This window comes from Bufo bufo, chromosome 3 (genome assembly GCF_905171765.1).
Source record: "Bufo bufo chromosome 3, aBufBuf1.1, whole genome shotgun sequence".
Taxonomy (NCBI): Eukaryota; Metazoa; Chordata; class Amphibia; order Anura; family Bufonidae; genus Bufo; species Bufo bufo.
This window is the reverse complement of record NC_053391.1, coordinates 438,481,953-438,503,839: the sequence shown is the minus strand read 5'-3', so window position 1 is coordinate 438,503,839 and position 21,887 is coordinate 438,481,953. Positions and strand designations below refer to the sequence as shown.

General features: G+C 44.2%; 1 protein-coding gene across 1 annotated transcript in view; it reads right to left on the bottom strand.

The window, feature by feature from the left end:
• The window catches only part of MFSD9 (major facilitator superfamily domain containing 9), a 44,970-nt gene continuing 23,083 nt past the window's right edge, over nt 1–21,887 (bottom strand). Inside the window, exons 2-6 of the mRNA XM_040425019.1 lie at nt 16,419–16,506; nt 13,260–13,303; nt 10,452–10,581; nt 7,966–8,175; nt 1–3,895 (exon numbers count right to left, since the gene is read on the bottom strand). Coding sequence (XP_040280953.1) covers nt 3,108–3,895; nt 7,966–8,175; nt 10,452–10,581; nt 13,260–13,303; nt 16,419–16,506 — 1,260 coding nt within the window. The 3' untranslated portion in view covers nt 1–3,107. The remainder of the gene's footprint in view (nt 3,896–7,965; nt 8,176–10,451; nt 10,582–13,259; nt 13,304–16,418; nt 16,507–21,887) is intronic.

The following is a 21,887-nucleotide window of genomic DNA, read 5'->3' as shown; positions in this document are numbered from 1 at the left end:
AAATAACTGAAGTGTGAATTCAGGCTTAGGGCTCATGCACACGGCTGTTGCCCGGCCGTTCTGTGCATTGGGGACCGTAATTTGTGGTCCTCAATGCACGGCACCATCCGTGCGGCTGCCACAGATGGATCCAGTCCCATTCAAGGGACTGGCTTTGTATGTGTGCATTCTGGGACTGGCTTTACTGAGATACAGTGAATATTGTCCAAGGGTAGGCCAAGGACATAATAAGGAAAGTGCAGTTCTAGGCACGAGGACGGGGAGCATCTACCATCAAGGTGCGTCCCCGGGCTGAGCAGTTTAGAGGGCGAGATCAGGGACAGTCTCCCGGAGTACTCATCCCACTGCTTGAGCCCACATGGATTTTGGCAATAGCTTTCTGAATTGTTTTGTATAGGATCTTTGTGGATCTTTGTGAGTTATATGATTTTATTGGATGTAATAAAAGTTACGTTTTAGATCCTTGCCTTCAGGGATATCCCTGTCTGTTCTTGCAAGAATTTAGACATTATTGGTTTTTCAGTGATTTTAGATCCAGTCCCATTCAAGTCGAATGGGTCCATGATCCGTCCGCACCGCCAAAAAAAATAGAACATGTTCTATTTTTTTTGCGGTACAGATAGAAACCCCACATAAGCACTCCTCTGTTCTGCACCGCACCTTCCGGATTGCGGACCCATGCACAAACGGCCAGGGCCCGTATATTGCAGACCCACTGTTTGCAGGCCTCAAAATGGGCCCAGCCGACACACTTTCATGTGCATGAGTTCACATCTGTGTCAGAGTCCTCCTTTACAGATTCAGTGAAAAAATACAGGACAAATGTTACTTTATTTTGCTTTTTAATATGCTGGATCATTGGGCGCTGTTTGTGACCCTCCATTATTTTTGTAATTCTGCTCTTATAACAGAGCAGAACAAAAGAAATAAAGAGGGACGATGTGAATGAGGGCTTATTAATGTCAAAAAGTTAGTCGATAATGAGTTTTCAGCTGTGGAGTTTTGGACGTATTCATCATACAGATCAGATTTGCACTGCAACCCTGACATTTTTACACCATTTAGATGATAATAAATCATCTGCTCTGGCTTATTCTAAATAAAAACACAGTAACTTCTCTGTCTACCTTTAAACCATAAACAGTAACATGACAAATGCATTGCAATATCTTTCTTGTTCCAGAGCTGCATTCACAATTCTGCAGCTTTATCCTAAAACCAGAAGAGAGCTTTTCAACAGACCCTGCTGCACTGCATTGTGGGAGAGTTTATTTTTCTAATACTAATTCACAGTGACTGCTATAAAGATTATACAAAAACAAACGTGTTTGCAAGGCTGAAGATCAGTGGGGTTCTGACACCCGGCACCATTGTGAAACAGCAGAACGCTGAGCCGGAGTACCCCCTTTAAAAGGCCATTCCAGGCAAAACTGATACAATTGGGGAGATTTATTACTGTAGGTTAAATGCACCAGAATTCTAGCTCAATATGGACCACAAAAGTGGAATACATGTACTGTGCCCCCATTATGAGTTTTAGATAGCTTCTACACCTTCATAGACAAAGGGTGTGGCTTACAAAAAAAAGGGGGGGAATAGTTAAGGTCCAAAGTTTTGGCACATAAGTCAGCCAACTGGTGGTATAAAATCTGTTAACTTATAGCAAGATACCCCAAATTTTTTAAAACAATGTGAACCCTCTTTAGACCGTCTGGTCTAAGGTTATGCTGTATACAGATAGGCAGCATTGTACCACTGTCTAATACCCAAAGAGGAAGTCTGTGAAACAGAGAATATCATGTTTTGCCTGAAGTGGCCGTTTACTTTTAAGGTTGGAAATTTAAAGGACATTTTTCCACCACAATATGTGATGGCATATTGCTAGGATATACTGTCACTTACTGATTGTGGGCATCTGGCTGCCAGGACTCTTTCCTTACAAAGCAACTCTCTTGGCCACCTACTGTGCATGGAACTACAGCACAAAGTCACCTAAATGTGATTGTACGACAGTTGTCTTCATACTTGGACAGGAGCACCACTGTGCAGGGAAAAAAAAACCTGGTCCCTGTGCTCTCCATATCAGCAGGATTCTCAGAGGTCAAACACCATATGTATGTCGTTTATTACAGATTATCCTTGCAAAATGGCATAGCATAACATGCCATCATGGGACTAGCCCTTTAAGCCTTGCAAATTATCATGGTATAATAACCAACTTCACATACAACCAAGATATCAATTGAAATATAAAAGATAATCTGCTAAATAAGTTGCCTAATTATACACCATATTGTATTGGAATGATCATTGTTTGTGCAAACTTGCTTCTAACTAGGCACTTAAAGGGAGTCCGTCAGCAGTTTTGACCATGTGGTAGATAAGAGCCTGGGAAATCATGACAAACATACCTTTTTTGGAGATTTTATTGTCAGAAGTATTGCGAATATGAAATTGTATTCTGCCAGGTTCTGCTCCTGCAGGTGCACTGGAGGCAGAGCTTCACGGTGAAGTGCTCTCTGCATTGAGATGCTTCACAGCCCCTCCTCTCTGCTCTGAGTGACAACTATAGCGGTATTTTCGTTGGATGCTACAGCTACCAAGAGAGGTTGGTATAGCAGCTCAGTGCAGAATGTACATCACAGTCAAGGTCGGTTTTTAAGGCATTTGCAGGACCAGCAGAATAAAAGTTCATATTCACACAACTCCTTATAATAAAAGATCTGCAAAAGGTATGCTTGACCTGCTCTCCCTCGTCCCATATCTAGTGGTTTCAGCAGTTAAGCATGGTCAGAATTGCTGCCAGGCTCCCTTTAAACTATGAATGCATGCACTAAAGCCATTCCCAGGCAATTCAGGCCTATTGAATATCAATCATATTAGGCTAAATGGTTTGCAACATCATAGTCTAGGACAGCAGAGTGGCCATCATAATAGTGGTTACAATAACTAAACTGTTAAATTAAAATCTGTACATAAGTAGCAACTCCTCAGATATAAATCATGGCTTTTAAAGGAGACATCATCTTACTTTGGATGTTGTCTATATGTATTAGTAGTTATTGCACATGTCCCTATTTAAGATTCAGCATAATTCTATGTGCTATTTATTCTCTTTTGTGTTTGCCGTTTGCTGGCCCATCATAATAGGACTTACTTTTGTACATTAGGAAGATGGATGCTAATGCCAAGACAGCTCCAAGCTGTGGTGGGCCACAAGGGCTATATTCTTGTGCAATTCCTGAGAAGAGGGGAACAACTATGCGTCCCACTGATGTCACAGACTGTCCAACACCAATAAGCGTACCACTTCCATGCTTCTGACCTAGTGTGAGTTCTAGGTCCACAATGCATGTTCTTCCTATACTTGTAGAGAAAGCCAAGAACGTTGAAGACAGTACAACGATCCACATCTTGGGTGCCACGGAATACAGGAGGATGGAAAAGAATGTGAGAACGCTGGAATGTAACAACATTGTATAAATATTATATTGATAAAGTCTCGACAGTGGTCCCAGCGAAAAACCAGCAAGAGCTCCCAGAGTGCTACCATAACTTATTAAATAGCCAGTCATCCGTGGAGTCAGGTGGAATCTTTCTTCCATTGCCAATGCAAAGTTGCTGTAGTAAAGCATCACAGCAACTGCCATGAGCAGACGAACTAAAAATATGTCCCACATCTGAGAAAAAGCCACGCCTGTAACTTTCTTAAATACAGATATAATCTGTGCCCATAAAGTATGTGCAGGTACGTTTGGTATTTCGCCATTGAATTCCTGTGAGGCGTCAACTGGATTATCAGATTTAGATGGCATACTATTGTGCGTGTTCACACGGCTACTAGGTGTAACCATGTTGCTTCTGTCTGTAGACTGTGGCATCATCCAAACAAGACCTAAAAATGAAAATATTACATAAATGACTTGCTGTATGTGTCTATGGGTACAAAGGAGCAACAAAGGCACACTAAGCTAAGTAAAATGGGTTGACCATCTTTCAGTGGATCTGGCTGAACTTCGTTGGACATCCTCTGTGTAAAGGTCCTTTTAGGGAGAACACCAGAGAAGAGAGTTACTAAAAAGAGAATGACTCTTGGGCCTCTGCGTTACCTGGATGACCACTTATTTCAGAGGGCCATTGCAAATAGATCATTCATCAACTCTAGAGTGATTGGCAGCTGATCCCACACATGTTCAACTGGTCAGACGGGCCTACTAAAGTAAATTGAATCAAGGTGTCCCATGTAGACTAGTCCTAAGAGCAAATGGCAAACATTTTCAGTTACTTTCCTGTTTGTCCATTAGGTTACTATCAGCAGTCCAACAGACTGCTGTTATCATGTAGCCACTTTGGGCATGTACAACAATAAACCTTACTGATAGGGCCAGGTTCCTGCATATTTATCTCGCCTTGCCCTGTCAGTGAAGAAGGGAGAGAGGGATTTGGCCAGTGTACTTAACTGCTCATCTGCATATGGATTAACCCCTTCATTAACTTCTACTGTACATGTAAGGCAGATGTCAGGTCTTCAATGGTGGTGTCCAATCTGTAGCTGACCGGGTGCCATAGCTGCCAAGTTTCCGCTGTTTTAGGGCTCATGCACACGAGCGCCCCGTGCTACAATGCAGGGCACTGTCCATGTGCACGCCATTTGCGGATGTGTACACATTGACTTGAATGGGTCTGAGATCCACAAGAGACCGCAAAAAATAGGACATATTCTATTTTTTTTGCAGTGTGAAGGCACGGACCAAGATCCCCCGGAAGAGCTTCTGATCCGTGCCTCAACTACGCTCTGTATTAATCATTAGATTGCCCACTAAATAGCCATCATAGAACATTCCATTTACAATATACCAATACAGTGCGGCCACCTGCTGGCCTGTATTGATATAATCTAGTAATAGATACAAAAGCCCTTGAGGCTTCCGGCTATTACTATACCGTAACAGGTTCTCCGATTTCAGCTAAGAAGCATTGTTACGGGAGTGCGAGTGCACATCTCTAGTTTCTGGACCGCTAAGATGGCGTGGTTGGATGGCTATCTTTAAACTGGCAACTTCCGCAGTACATGTATGGCGGAGGTTGCCAAGGGGTCAAGTGGACGTTATCAGTATATTCAGCTGAGCTGGCCCTACAAGACACTGTGCATGGTTTAATAGTGAATTAATCTGTCTTGTGACCGACTTCCTTTAATCCACATATCAAAATAGTAAACCATAACAACTTACAGTATATTCACCTATAGTGCAACAAACGTGAATCAAACAGCTCCACACAGTACTATCCCTGAGAACTCAAGACTGTTGCACTTTGGGTGAATATATTGTAAGTCGTTATACTTTACTATTTTGATATGTGAATAAAAGAAGCATTTGAAATAAGAAGGTTTCTTATGGCGCATGACAGTTTTGTGACTGCAATTTGCAGGAAGGAGCTATAGCTGTGACGGTACTAAATACCCTTTGGCATAAATATAATCTATTGAACGTATATACCTTATACATTGCAGAAATGTCACCCTGTGCTTTACACTCATCAGAGCCTTTGTGCAATTTCATCAAGGTTCAACCATGTATACGACCGTTGTGTGCATCCGTGGCCGTTGTTCCGTTTTTCATGATTTTCTGCGGACCCATTGACTTTCAATGGGTCCGTGGAAAACTCGGAAAATGCACCGTTTGTCATCCGCGTCCGTGATCCGTGTTTCCAGTCCGTCAAAAAAATAGGACATGTCCTATTTTTTTGGACGGACAACGGTTCGCTGACCCATTCAAGTCAATGGGTCCGTGAAAAAACACGGAGGCACACAAGATTGTCATCCGCGTCCGTGATCCGTGTCCGTTTTTTTTCCTATCATTTTCAAGGCAAACTTGACTTAGATTTTTTTTTCACTTTTCATGTCTGGTTATATTTTTCATGGGAATTCTTGTTCAGGAAAGGCCATATTTGTGTACTGTTTGCCGATTGCTTTATTTAGACCCCTACAAATAGGGAAATTATGTTGGTTGCCATTATAGCATTAAAAGGTTATTTCCATCCCATACATTGGGGGTGTATCACTAGGAGGTGGGACCTGCATCTATGCCTGAAACGGAGCCCGCAATGTCCTGTGCAGTCGCTCTCCATTAATTCCTATGAGGGCACCAAAAATAGCTAAGCGCTAGCTCAGTTATTTCTGTCAACCCCATAGAAGTGAATGGAGTGATGGCGACACTTGTGCGGAGCACCACCGATTAATTTCAATAGTACTTCCAAAAATATCGAAATATCTAAATTTTTGGATACTTTGATGCCCTGTTCAGTCCAATACGGACATTGTCAGTATATTGCTATCGCACAGCTTAGTAGCGGTCCAACTGAGAGAACACAGGGTCGCATTACCCAGTGCACACCATGTTCTGATCAGCGGCTGCACTCTGTGTCAGTGAACCCTTATAGATGTCCGGACTCCGCAGTGCTGTTCCTCATGCCCGTGATGAAGCCTGGGACGTCCTGGTAATGTGCTGAATGGAGGAGATGATTCCTGTGCACCTAACTCAAGGGTTAAGTGTGATCTTCTGAGAGTCGCTGGCAGTCGCACAAGCCTGGCTCATTATACCCTCCTGCTAATGGCACCTGGCAACCTCCCCGCAGCACAACATTAGGAAGAAGGGAACATAAGAAAAGTATAGGACCCAGCCAGACATCAGTGAACATCAGTGACCATCAGTGAGCTCTGGCCCAGAAACACCCGCACATACACTACAGAGCGCTGTCAGCCCTGAGAGCAGCTGCGCACAGAGCCGGATCAACCACATTTTTTTCATTTCAGGAGCAACAACTGGTCACTGGCACATCAGGGGTTAACAGCTACTACAACCCCAGCAGGGGAAGGATGCACGGACAACAGGTGCGGGGTGACAGACTTGCAATAGACCATGAATCTGTATTGTTATTTACCACCTCATTGCCTGGTGTCAGTATGCGCTGTGAGTCTGGCATTTAATTCATGAACTAGGTGGCTCAGGATGAGCACAACTATAATACAGCAGTGCAGGATAGCCACTACACTCAGTGTTTGTGACCCCTGAGGTGGATGTTGGAAGATTAACCCAATGTTGTCCATTGTGTGAAGTGGTACTTGATGGGGTTACTATTAGGCCTCCTGCACACAAACGTGTGCGCCCCGTGGTCGTGCTGCGGCCCACTAAATTCCGGGCCGCAATGCACGAACACCGTCCGTGGGTCAGCCGCAGCGGATCGCGGACCCATTCACTTTAATGGGTCAGTGATCCGGCCGTTCTGCAAAAAGATATGATATGTTCTATCTTTTTGCGGAACGGAAGTACAGGACGAAGTCCCACGGACGCACTCCGTTGGGTTCCGTTCCGTGCTTCAGTTCCGCATCTCCGGATTTGAATGGCTCCGCATCCGTGATGCGGAATGCCCACGGAACGGCACCCGTGTATTGCGGATCCGCAAATGCGGTTCGCAATACGGCAACGGGCAGCACACGTTCGTGTGCAGGAGGCCTTAATGTGAGACACATGGTTTTATCAATTCGGACCTCCTTACATTAAGAGCAAGTAACCATGCATCTATTTGTGTGGGTTTCCCCCAAGTATCAATTTGGTATCAAGTATTGGGATCATTTTTTTGGTATCGAAATCAAAGTTCAAATTCTGGTATTGTGATATACTGGTCATATAGAAACGGTGCTTACATGGCAACCTTCTGATGTGAATTCCCACTTTAAGTTATTATTTTGCAACTTTTCCTGGAAGTACAGTATGTTTTTTGGGTCAGTGATTAGTGTTTTCTATGGGTTCACAAGTAATATACTACATATATCGTAATTTGTGAGATTCACAGAAAGATGATCCACCAGTGCTTATGACTAGCAGTAAACCCTTTACCAGTTTGAAGTGGAAGTAGATAACTGAGAAAAATAAAATAGCAGTAAAATCATGATTAACTCCTTACCTGCATTGATAAGGAATATGCAAGTACAAAGTATGGATGTAATATAAAAACCACCCTGCAGCTCTGTGAGGTAACCGCCAACAACAGGTCCCAGGATAAACCCCATGCTGGAAGCCGAATTAAACCTTCCCATGACATGGGGGCGCTCTTTCTCAGATACAAGGTCAGAGAGGAATGCTTTTGAAATCGAAAGTGAATGTTTAAAAATTCCTATAAAAAAGGAAACATATCTTTTTAGCAATATTTAACAATAACGTTTTTTTATTTGTGCTATTGAGAGAATCATCTGTGTACACATCGGTCTCACTAAATCAATGCAAGCAGATAAAAATCATTTCTTTTTAGTCAACCACCAGTTTTTTCTTATGTAGGTCTTTTAAACTCAACAAATAATTGACACTGGTCAGTCGAAGCACTGATACATCCTGGCTATCTTGTGCCGCCAAAACAACGCTGAACTGAACTGATGCAAACTGATGCGTTCTGAGCGGATCCTTTTCCATTCAGAATGCATTAGGGCAAAACTGATCCGTTTTGGACTGCTTGTGAGAGCCCATGGCGGATCTAACAAACGGAAAGCCAAAACGCGACTGTGAAAGTAGACTTAGACGTTTTCAGCTGATTCTTTAAGTTCTGAAGTGGGGCTTCCATGATTTCCCAGAGCATCACGCAGCCTTTGCCTGCTTGTCTTCTTTCTATAGTGCATCTTAGTAACACCACAAGATGTGTGTATTGATACCTTCCCAGCATAGCCAGCATTAGGCTACTTTCACACTAGCGTTCGGAGCGGATCCGTCTGATGTTTCATCAGACGGATCCGCTCCGATAATGCAGACGTTCGCATCCGTTCAGAACGGATGCGTCTGCATTAAAACTTAGAATATTTTCTAAGTGTGAAAGTTGTCTGAGCGGATCCGTTCAGACTTTACATTGAAAGTCAATGGGGAACGGATCCGCTTGAAGATTGAGCCATATAGTGTCATCTTCAAGCGGATCCGTCCCCATTGACTTACATTGTAAGTCTGGACGGATCCGCTCGCCTCCGCACGGCCAGGCGGACACCCGAACGCTGCAAGCAGCGTTCAGGTGTCCGCTCACTGAGCGGAGCGGAGGCTGAGCGCTGGCAGGCGGATGCATTCTCAGTGGATCCGCCTCCACTGAGAATGCATTGGGGCCAGATGGATGCGTTCGGGGCCGCTCGTGAGCCCCTTCAAACGGTGCGCACGAGCGGACACCCGAACGCTAGTGTGAAAGTAGCCTTAACTACTCCGTAATTTGTGCTACAGTAGATCTTCTGTGGATTCACATCTTAGTGGCTAGCCTTCACTCCCTTGGTGCATCAATGAGCCTTGGGCAACCATGACCCCGATGCCGGTTGTCCTTCCATGGACCATTTATGGTAGGTACAAACCACTGCATACCAGGAACACCCCACAAGACCTGACTTTTGGAGGTGCTCTGATCCAGTCTTGAAATCACAACTTGGCCTTTGTAATTTTTCCTGCTTCCCACTTCATGTGCTGTCTAATATATTTCACCCTATAGATGCCACCATACCAAGACAAATAACGCTATTCACTTCACCTGTCAGTGGTTTTAATGCCGTAGCAATAGGCATATTCATTTATAAAGAATATCAATAGGGCTATCTTGTCCAACCTATACTGTTGACTGCAATGTAGTCTTGAGAGGTCTTAGATCTATAAAGAAAAAGCAACAAGACCCTTTAAAAGGGGATTCTCGTCACCCTGTAGAGAGCTCTAACCCTGCTCATTCAAGTGAATAGAGATGGCAGCGGTGTTGAGCACAGAAGAAACTGAAGGAGCGTTATCATGAGGGTCCCTACGGTTGGACCTGTAATCATCGGTGAGTAAAGGTATATCCTAGATATATGTCATCATTTATTGTGCCAGAAAAACACTTTCAGGATTGTCTCAGGGTTTTCACATGTGGGATTTTAAGGACATATACAGTATGCTATTTGACTTTTCTGCTTTGCCTTTATTAAAGTTATTTATTTCCATGATCCAATTGCAGTTGAAATTGAGGTTCCCTGGGCAACGGCAGCTAACAATAAGACTGGGTCTCTTTGGGATTCACCATAGAGTTCCGCTGTAAAAAAAAAAGTTTTTTTTTTTTTCCAACTTACCGTATATGTTAAACGGATGGCAAAAACATGATGTGAACCCATGTGCACATACTGCTTAGCAGAAATTGTTTTAGAGTAATTGTCTGGGTTGTGAATATGGTTCTCACATCATACTCTTGATTTGAGAACTTTTATAAGTAAGATATCTACCCAAAAAACAGTAAGGTCGCTAAATCACAAATGATCCACCTGGATCCTCAGCTCATGTACGGGTAACTTTTCTTTTTTTTCTCAGTTTTTTCATATATTTTCCTCCACAACTTTGCATCGTCCTTTATAGTAACTATGGAAGAATTTTTATTTTTTTTGGTAACTTTTAATTTTAACAAATACTTACCCACAGGTATTCTAGCAATTGCATAGATATATATGTTAATGGATAAACCAAGAAGACCATATCCAAGCGCACTAATAAGAATACAAGTAATTAGTGCATACCGTCTTCCAGCGATGTCACTCCAACTCCCCTGCCAACATAAAAGGAAAAACATTTCAGTCTCTTAAAGGGAACCTGTCACATTGAAAATGCAGTGCAACCACCAGGCAGAATGTTACGTAGCAGGAGGAGCTGAGCAGATTCCTACTCATTCTGGGCTTTGAAGTCAAGGAGTCGGTCCTATCAGTGACTGACAGCCTTCCCTCTATAACTGTGTATACAGAGAGAGTTGTCAATCACTGATAGGACCGCCTCCCTGACTTCAAAGCCCAGAATTAGTAGGAATTTAAATGTATAAATTACAAATTATACTGAATCTTTTCCCCCAAAACTATATACTTGCTCTACTCCTTCCATTCAATCACAGGCTGCCTGCAGATTGCAGTTAATTTTTCATGGGGTTGGATAATTGCATGTTAGGCCATGTTCACATTGTCCTTCTTTATTTCAGTTGTTCTGCTCCATTATAGAAGTAAAACAACAAAAATAAGGGAAACGCTGGATTCGTCACATGACAAACACGAACTGTGCCCGAAAAGGGAGGGACTCAACGGACTACAATGGAGTCCACCAGCTTTCCAACATGGACCCTGGCATTTTACTGTATAAAATAATGCGGCATACTGCCGTATTTTGTCCCGTATTTTGGATGAAATAGGCCCCTAATGAAGCTTCCAGTGCAGATCTGAGTGTAGTTCCATATGGGGACCCCTAATGAAGCCTCAGATGCAGATGTGAACATAGCCTAACAGCCCCTTTACACTGCTCAAGCTGAGCAGACCATTGTTGGGAAGGAAGCGTTCCTTCCCGACAATCGCCTGCTCGTCAGTGAAGGAGACCACCGCATTTACATGCAGCGATCCCTTTTAACGGCATGGGGAGGAGCGATCTCTAATGCCATCACTCGTCCTCCTACTGAATCACCGTTTGCCAGCAGCAGAGGCTGTTTAGAGGGCACAATCTGCTGCCAGCAAATGTCGATTTAGGTGTCCACACAATCGATAATATTACCCGATGAACAAGCGTAACCCTTACACCTAAGAAAGGCATGCCAGTGATGATCTGCCCAATGCTCGGTGTAAAGGGGCCATTGTGCAGTTCCATATGGAGGCCCATAAAGTGCCTACTGTTCTGCACACTTGGCTTTACTGTGTGCATGGAGTTTACTACAATGCAATACTAAAATTCAATGAGGGTAAAAAATTAAATTGTTGCTCTCTGCAAACATTGAAAAGTCTTAGCAGCGGGTAAAAGTGTGTATTGCCTAGAGACATGTGGCACATGTGCTTTTTATTTTGCAGTGTATGTAGTTTCTTCAGTGACGTAACCTCTCTGTCAGGATATGATTAGAAATTCTGGAAACACAGCTGAATAATATATAAAGGAAGCTGTGGTCAGATGGCATTAAAAGCAAATGTCTAGCAGATTAACAAGAGAGCGTCAGCTCGCTCCATATAAGGTCCAGAGTGGTAGATGCTCCCATTTACATTCCAGATCAATGTGGGATTACTCGCCATGAATCATCAGGCATGCAGAGGCAAAATATCCCCCAACGGCGATACCAAAAGGATCCAGGACCCAGCTGTGTCCAAATTATTACTGCCAAATGGCTTCTCACAATTTTCACTCGATATCCTTCTGCTCCGGGTCATCTAGCCTTTCTACCTATCTCACTGAGTGATCCATAAGGCTTCTGAAATGTGGAGGTTTTCAGCTTAGGTAACTAGCTATAGGTAAAAAAAAGTATTAAAAAATATTATTATGTCAAAATTATCAGTCTGTGCCAGGACCACTTTAAGCATAAGGCCCTTGACTGCCCTCCACCCACCGAAGAAGCATCACATGACATGATAAGAAATGTATGGGAAAATACAGTATATATGATGTTACCAACACAATGCAGTACATACACCTTTAACAGGACATTGCATTGTACTATCCATGTACTGTCTGCACTATGTAACTGGGCACTGCATAGAGATACTTATCTGTGCAATGTACCGTACGTACATTTATATGGGTAATCACCGTTAACCAGGGCAAAGTCCCTACTGTTAATAATGGACTGTATTTTGTGCACTGCATTACACAATTAGGCAGACACTTTCTGATACTGCTACTATCAATGACAGTGTAGTACTTCCCCTATATACACCGCTCAGATACTATTTAAAGGGGTTGTCCAGTACTTTTATAATGATGACCTATTCTCAGACTAGGTTATTAATATCTGATTTAAGGGGATCTGACACCCTGCCGATCACATGGTCAGCAATAGCTACAGCGCCAGAAGTAGGCTCCAAAGCTACACAGGTCTGTCCACTATGTAGTGGAAGGAGCTGGTTACTGCAGCACTGCTCCCATTCTCTTCAATGGGGGCAATACTGCAGTAACCAGCTCCGTCCAGTACACAATGGACTGTGTAGTTCAAGCTCTGGAGCGACTGCAGAACAGCTGACTGGTGGGGTGTAGGGTCTCGGATCCCCAGCGCTCAAATATCGATAAAAGGAGTGGGAAACCCTGTAAAAGTAAGACAGCTCTCACTTTGACAGATACAAGTATGCATTTATAGAGAGGGTAGACTGATGCAGCAGCTCTAACATACTGGGATGGGGGCAAGTTATCTCATGACATGGAATCCATTCGCCCACCAATGTGTTATAATGACATCAAATATAGCTTTTAAAAAAAAATCAGCATGACTCTTACCACAATTGAGCTAGAAAACAGTTGAAGCATACCATAGCAGGAACCTAAAAATGAAAGTGGATATTACTATTAGTTCCAAAAGCCAAGAATCTGATTGTGCCAAAAGACACTCAATTGCCTTTTCAGATGCATCTTAATACTGATAGTGACTGACATGAAGGAACCACTACCCCTTCTTAGGCTGGGTTCAGACCTGAGCGTATTTGATATGCGCGTTTAACGCGCGTTTTTGTCGCACGTTTTTATGCGCGTTTTTTGCAATAGTAAACGCGCGTTTGACGCGCGTTTGTGTGATTGACTGCAGTGTCCTATGGCCACAAACGCGCGTCAAAACGCCCCAAAGAAGCTCAAGAACTTAGAGTGTAGGGCGTTTTTCAGCGCGTTTAAACGCGCTGTAAAACGCTCAAGTGAGAACCAGGGCCATAGGGAAGCATTAGTTTTCATGTGTTGAGCGTTTTACAGCGCGTTTGAACGCGCTGTAAAACGCTCAAGTGTGAACCCAGCCTTAAGGCCCCTTTCAGACGAGCGAGTGTCACGGTCCAGACTCGCAGCACAGAACCCGTACCGAACTTCCAGCACTGCCGGGGTCGCATAGCATTATATTGATTTATGATGCTATGTAACCCTTACAGGTCTGGAATGTATTGGATAACACTGACATAATGGTGTTAGTGTTATTCTATACATTCCAGACCTCTAAGCGTTACACTGCATCATAAAGCAATATAATGCAATGCGACCCTGTCAGTGTTGGAAGTTCAGGATGGGTTCTCCGCTGCAAGTCTGGAGCGTGACACTCGCTCGTCTGAGGTGTTCACCGGTACTTAGGTGCTGATGACCAATCCTCAGGATAGATCATCAATGTGAGATCTGCAGGAGTTCGCCTCCCAGCTCCCAAGCCAATCAGCTGTTTATACTGGTTGCAGCGCTAGAAGACCACAGCCCCATCCACTGTGCAGAGGCTGTACCTGGCTGCTGCAGCACGGCTCCCATTCAAGTCAGGTGAATGTGAACTGAGCTGCCATATGCGAGAACGACCACTATACAGTGCACAGGCGTAGAAAATGGTCTAAATGTAAGACCGATAGGAAGCTATCTTACGTTTGGAACGTTGGTGGATGTGCTGAAGTTATGGAGAGGCAGGAGCCCCTACATAACTTCGGCACATCCACGCCAACTAAAGGGCTTATTAAGACAGGCGTCTAAAATGCTAGTCTTAATAAATGACCCACACAGTCCTTTCATTTAGTTTCTTCCTCATTTCTGCAGATTACACAGAAATATGATTTTAAATTTATTTATTTTATGTACCGTATTTTTCGCCCCATAAGACGCATTTTTCCACCCCCCAAAAGTGGGGGGGAAATGCCCCTGCGTCTTATGGGGCGAATGCTGCCATTTTACATCGCAGTCTGTGATGCTGCAGCATCGCAGACTGCGATGTATCAGCTGGATGGGGGAGGGAGGAGGGGCCGGTGTCATGCAAATGCGGCGGGGCCGGTGCGGTCACTGTACTCCGGCCCCACGGCTCACTCACTGCTTTATTGCCTAAACATTTTATAATAATAGCTTTCATTGAAGTTCCGATCCCCAGCCCCATCTGTACTACTTACTAAATGTCCTGTAGCAGGCAGAGCAGGGCGGGCGGCTGGCCGGAACTCACTGACGTCACGTGCCCGCGCCGCCTACTTTATGAATTAAGTAGGCGGTGCAGGCACGTGACATCAGTGAATTCCGGCCGGCTGCCCGCCCTGCTCTGCCTGCTACAGGACATTTAGTAAGTAGTACAGATGGGGCTGGGGATCGGAACTTCAATGAAAGCTATTATTATAAAATGTTTAGGCAATAAAGCAGTGAGTGAGCGGTGGGGCCGGAGTACAGTGACCGCACCGGCCCCGCCGCATTTGCATGACACCGGCCCCTCCTCCCTCCCCCATCCAGCTGATACATCGCAGTCTGCGACACCGGCCCCTCCCACAGGTTATTAGGGCATCTGTGGATGCCACTATTATGGGGTGGGGGATATGTGGATGGCACTGTTATGGGGTGGGGGATATGTGAATGGCACTGTTATGGGGAAGGGGGGGGATCTGTGGATGGCACTGTTATGGGGGGGGGGGGATCTGTGGATGCCACTATTATGGGGTGGGGGATATGTGGATGGCACTGTTATGGGGTGGGGAATCTGTGGGTGACACATATATAGCAGTGCCATCCAAAGATCCCCCTCCATAACAGTGCCATCTACAGATCACCCCCCCATAACAGTGCCATCCACAGATCACCCCACCCCCCATAACAGTGCCATCCACAGATCACCCCCCATAACAGTGCCATCCACAGATCCCCCCATAACAGTGCCCCCCTCAGATCCCCCCCATAACAGTGCCATCAACAGATCCCCTCCATAAAAGTGCCATCCACAGATCCCCCCCATAACAGTGCCATCCACAGATCCCCCCATAACAGTGCCACCCACAGATCCCCCCCATAACAGTGCCAGCCACAGATCCCCCATAGTAGTGTCATGCACAGACCACCATTAGTTCAAAACCCACCAAAAGCACACCTTTTGGTTAAAAAATTATTTTTTCTTATTTTCCTCCTCAAAAACCTAGGTGCGTCTTATGGGCCGGTGCGTCTTATAGGGCGAAAAATACGGTACTTATATATAGCGCTACTATATTCTGCAGCACTTTACAGACTTTATCATCACTGTCCACAATGCGGCTCACAATCTAAGGTCCCTATCAGTATGTCTTTGGAGTGTGGGAAGAAACCGGAGTACCCGGAGGAAACCTACGCAAACACGGGGAGAACATACAAACTCCATGCAGATGTTGTCCTTGGTCGGACCCCAGCGCTGCAGTGCTAACCACTGGGACATCGTGCTGCCCATATGATGTTAAATTACTACTGCAGCTCATCTTACTTGTAATCTTATGATAGGGCAACAGGGTGTATGGCTGGCATTACACTATGGTGGACAGTGGGTGCATGTCCTTGCCTCCAGCTAGAGCTGTCTGCAATGTGGCAGGAGGAATTCCTCAGAATTTACATAAACCACCTTGACAGTAACTTACCAAAGAGGCTGAGATATATTTTAAGAGTATTGTAGCATTTCTGCCATTTGCATTGTGTAATAATTTAAGTTCTTACCTATTATCCCTGCTGTAGTTGGACTTGCCCCAAGTGATTTCATATGATGGTTCAGTAATGGCACAATCATGCTGACACCAAAGAGGTCCTAAGGGGGAAAAAAAGCACATTTCAGCATATGGAATACGTCTTAGGCTAAGTGCACATCACATTTTTGCCATCCGTTTAACGTATTAAAGAAAGTATATACGGTACGTTAACGGATGCCTCAGACAGACGCCATAAATTGGGATTAGTTCACCATATAGATCCATTGTAAAAAAAAAAAAAACACACGTTCACATATACATTTTTTTTTACTGGAATCTTTAGAATACAAAAGAGTGGTTTTCACTTTTGCATCTTTTTTTCACAATGTATCATTAAACGAATGGGAAAAACGTGATGTGAACCCACACTTATAGACACTAGATATAAATAACATTCTACTTTATGAAGTGTTGCAGCATTATTCATTCTGTATTGTTGTATAGATACAATGTGAAAAGAAAATCCAAACTAGATTCATTAAATAAGCCCTGCACCTTTAGAAAAGTTCAAAAAGTCACAAATTATGGTTCAAATATGGCATGTCCTATAATTTGCACCTTTTTGACGCCGCAATAGTAAATACCCCTGATTTTCTTAATGGGTTTCTATACTAGGCTGGAGTCAGGGTGGAGTTAGAAAAAGGTAATGCATGATGCATGCTGGAAGGGTAGGTTAAAATCAATGTATCCCCCTGATTATGGCCTTCATCCAGATCACCCAGTGCTTGCCGGGACTGGAAACACTGGCCCCGATTTACTAATGTGTGTACACCAAAAATCTACCTAAAAAAGTGGGGCAAATTGGCATATCTAGGGTTTGTATTTCTCGACAATTCTGGCACAAAAATCAGCCTCAAAGTAAGGCCTCATGCACACGACCGTTGTTTTATTCCGTGTCCGTTGTTCCGTTTTTCGTGATTTTCTGCGGACCCATTGACTTTCAATGGGTCCGCTGAAAACTTGGCTAATGCACCGTTTGTCATCCGCGTCCGTGATCCGTGGTTCCAGTCCGTCAAAAAAATATAACCTGTCCTATTTATTTTCACGGAAAACGGTTCGCGGACCCATTCAAGTCAATGGGACCGTGAAAAAACGCGGAGGCACACAATATTGTCATCCCCGTCCGTGTGTCCACGGCCGTTTTTTTCCTATCATTTGCATGGCAAACTTGACTTAGACTTTTTTTTACCTTCCTTTATGTCTGGTGATCCTCCAAAAATAAAGGAAGACACACGGAAACGGATCACGGAACAATGGAACCCCATTTTGCGGAACGGAACACAACAACGGTCGTGTGCATGAGGCCTTAGCCAACCAATAGTTGGTACAGAGTCAGAGAAAAGCGTCTATCCCTGCATCATATTTACCATCTTGCCCAAACCACTGTGATAAATCTGGTGGAGCTCTAGAGTCAGTCTAAGCTTACACCATCTATAGGATTAGTAAATCAGCCCCTACTGTTCCTATATCATGTGCATACACTCTGCATAATACAGGCATTCCCACATTTAATAGACAGGAGGCAGCAGTACAGTGATTCATTAGAAAACTGCACCCTCAACCTTTGCCTGTAGGTATCTAGAGATCTAAGATAATTTAAACCCCTTGCATTAATAAGAAGTGGAGAAATCTTGTAATACAAACTTATTATTCTAATACACTTGATATGATTATCACATGATATATCAACACCTCTATTAACAGTTCAAGTGTCTCTAAAACTTTAATCAGACATAACCGACCTTTCAAGCTCTCCGTCCCTAAGATAATTGAACACAGAATATTGTATACAGTTGTTACATAGTTCTTGCAAAATGTAAGGGCACATGTAAAAATAGCAATGTTAAGGTCATTCTGTATGTTAACCGTGTACCATACCAAGAGAAGGACCTGACAGGACCAGCGGCAGCCATTCTATATATTACCTTCTGTCTGTTAAAAGTAAATTATAAATATGCTCTCTGCAGTTTCAAGTGACCTTCACAACCATGGAAGAGCTGACATGACTTCACTGTACACCACACACAGCCATGGTAGGAAGTAAATATCATGTGGATGTGGCACTAGATGTAGATAATCACCAGGGTGCACAGATCAATATCATGGATGGGGCACTGGATGTAGATAATCACCAGGGTGCACATATCAATATCATGGATGTGGCACTAGATGTAGATAATCACCAGGGTGCACATATCAATATTATGGATGGGGCACTGGATGAAGATAATCACCAGGGTGCACATATCAATATCATGGATGTGGCACTAGATGTAGATAATCACCAGGGTGCACATATCAATATTATGGATGAGGCACTGGATGAAGATAATCACCAGGGTGCACATATCAATATCATGGATGGGGCACTGGATGAAGATAATCACCAGGGTGCACATATCAATATCATGGACGTGGCACTAGATGTAGACAATCACCAGAATGCACATATCAATAACATGGATGTGGACTCGATGTAGATAATCACCAGGGTGCCCATATCAATAACATGGATGGGGCACTAGATGTAAATAATCACCAGGGTGCACATATCAATATCATTGACGTGGCACTAGATGTAGACAATCACCAGGGTGCACATATCAATAACATGGATGTGGACTCGATGTAGATAATCACCAGGGTGCACATATCAATAACATGGATGTGGACTCGATGTAGATAATCACCAGGGTGCACATATCAATATCATGGATGGGGCACTAGATGTAAATAATCACCAGGGTGCACATATCAATATCATGGACGTGGCACTAGATGTAGACAATCACCAGGGTGCACATATTAATAACATGGATGTGGACTTGATGTAGATAATCACCAGGGTGTATATATCAATAACATGGATTGGGCACTGGATGTAGATAATCACCAGGGTGCACATATCAATATCATGGATGGGGCACTAGATGTAGATAATCACCAGGGTGTACATATCAATAACATGGATGGGGCACTGGATGTAGATAATCACCAGGGTGCACATATCAATATTATGGATGGGGCACTGGATGAAGATAATCACCAGGGTGCACATATCAATATCATGGATGGGGCACTGAATGAAGATAATCACCAGGGTGCACATATCAATATCATGGATGGGGCACTGGATGAAGATAATCACCAGGGTGCGCATATCAATATCATGGACGTGGCACTAGATGTAGACAATCACCAGGGTGCACATATCAATAACATGGATGTGGACTCGATGTAGATAATCACCAGGGTGCACATATCAATAACATGGATGGGGCACTAGATGTAAATAATCACCAGGGTGCACATATCAATATCATGGACGTGGCACTAGATGTAGACAATCACCAGGGTGCACATATCAATAACATGGATGTGGACTTGATGTAGATAATCACCAGGGTGTATATATCAATAACATGGATTGGGCACTGGATGTAGATAATCACCAGGGTGCACATATCAATATTATGGATGGGGCACTAGATGTAGATAATCACCAGGGTGTACATATCAATAACATGGATGGGGCACTGGATGTAGATAATCACCAGGGTGCACATATCAATAACATGGATGTGGACTCGATGTAGATAATCACCAGGGTGCACATATCAATAACATGGATGGGGCACTGGATGTAGATAATCACCAGGGTGTACATATCAATAACATGGATGGGGCACTGGATGTAGATAATCACCAGGGTGCACATATCAATAACATGGATGTGGACTCGATGTAGATAATCACCAGGGTGCACATATCAATAACATGGATGGGGCACTGGATGTAGATAATCACCAGGGTGCACATATCAATAACATGGATGTGGACTCGATGTAGATAATCACCAGGGTGCACATATCAATAACATGGATGGGGCACTGGATGTAGATAATCACCAGGGTGCACATATCAATATCATGGATGGGGCACTGGATGTAGATAATCACCAGGGTGCACATATCAATAAGGGTGGGTTCACTTCTGTGCTCTGGATTCCGTTATGGCTTTCCGTTATTACATGGTTATAATGGAAAATAACAGAATCCATAAGACGGAGGTCAAAACGGAAGCCTTTAAGAGGCATTCCATTTTGATACATCTTCATAGAAGTCCAGGGGAATTATAACGGATCCGTCTGGTTCCCGTTATGCAAGACAGAAAACAAAGTCCTGTCGACAGGACTTTTTTTTATCCATTCTGCATAACGGAAACGGGACGGATCCGTTATGATTCCCATAGACTTCTATTAAGACGGAATGCCTTTTAAAGGCTTCCGTTTTGCATTTCTTCATAATACAAGTGTATGGGCAGTATAACGGATCCATCCTTCCGTCTTATGGATTCCGTTATAACCATGTTATAACGGTAAGCCATAACGGAATCCAGAACGCAGATGTGAACCCACCATAACATGGATGTGGCACCCGATGTAGATAATCACCAGGGTGCACATATCAATAACATGGATGTGGACTTGATGTAGATAATCACCAGGGTGTATATATCTATAACATGGATGGGGCACTGGATGTAGATAATCACAAGGGGGCACATATCTATAACATGGATGTGGCACTCGATGTAATCACCAGGGTGCACATATCAATAACATGGATGGGGCACTCGATGTAGATAATCACCAGGGTGCACATATCAATAACATGGATGTGGACTCGATGTTGATAATAAAGAGGTAGGACTGCAGCTAACGATAATTTTACCAATCGAGTATTCTACCAATTATTTTCACGATTAATCATTAATAAGAAAAAAATGAATTAATAGACAGTTTTCCTTTATAAAAACTCATCAGAACCCCTGCAATCAGTCCCCAACAACCTTCGTTCCCCCCTGTGCGATCAGCCCAAGTGCATCAGTTCACCCCAGTGCCATCAGCTCCACTATCCCCTAGTGCTATCAGCTCCCCCCCCCCCACCTTTGCCACCAGCTCCGTTCCCCTGGTGCATTCAGCTCTCTCCCACCCCAGTGCCATCAGCTCTCCCACACCCCAGTGCCATCAGCTCACCCCCACCCAGTGCCATCAGCTTTCCCTCACCCCAGTGACTTCAGCTCCACTCCCCCAGGGCCATCAGCTCTCTCCCACACCCCAGTGCCATCAGCTCTCCCACACCCCAGTGCCATCAGTTCTCCCCCACCCCAGTGCCATCAGCTCTCCCCCACCCCAGTGCCTTCAGCTCTCCCCCAGTCCCAGTGCCATCAGCTCTCCCCCACCCCAGTCCCAGTGCCATTAGCTCTCCCACACCCCAGTGCCATCAGCTCTCCCCCACCCCAGTGCCATCAGCTCTCCCCCACCCCAGTGCCATCAGCTCTCCCCACCCCAGTGCCATCAGCTCTCCCCCACCCCAGTGCCATCAGTTCCCCACCCCAGTGCCATCAGCTCTCCCCCACCCAGTGCCATCAGCTTTCC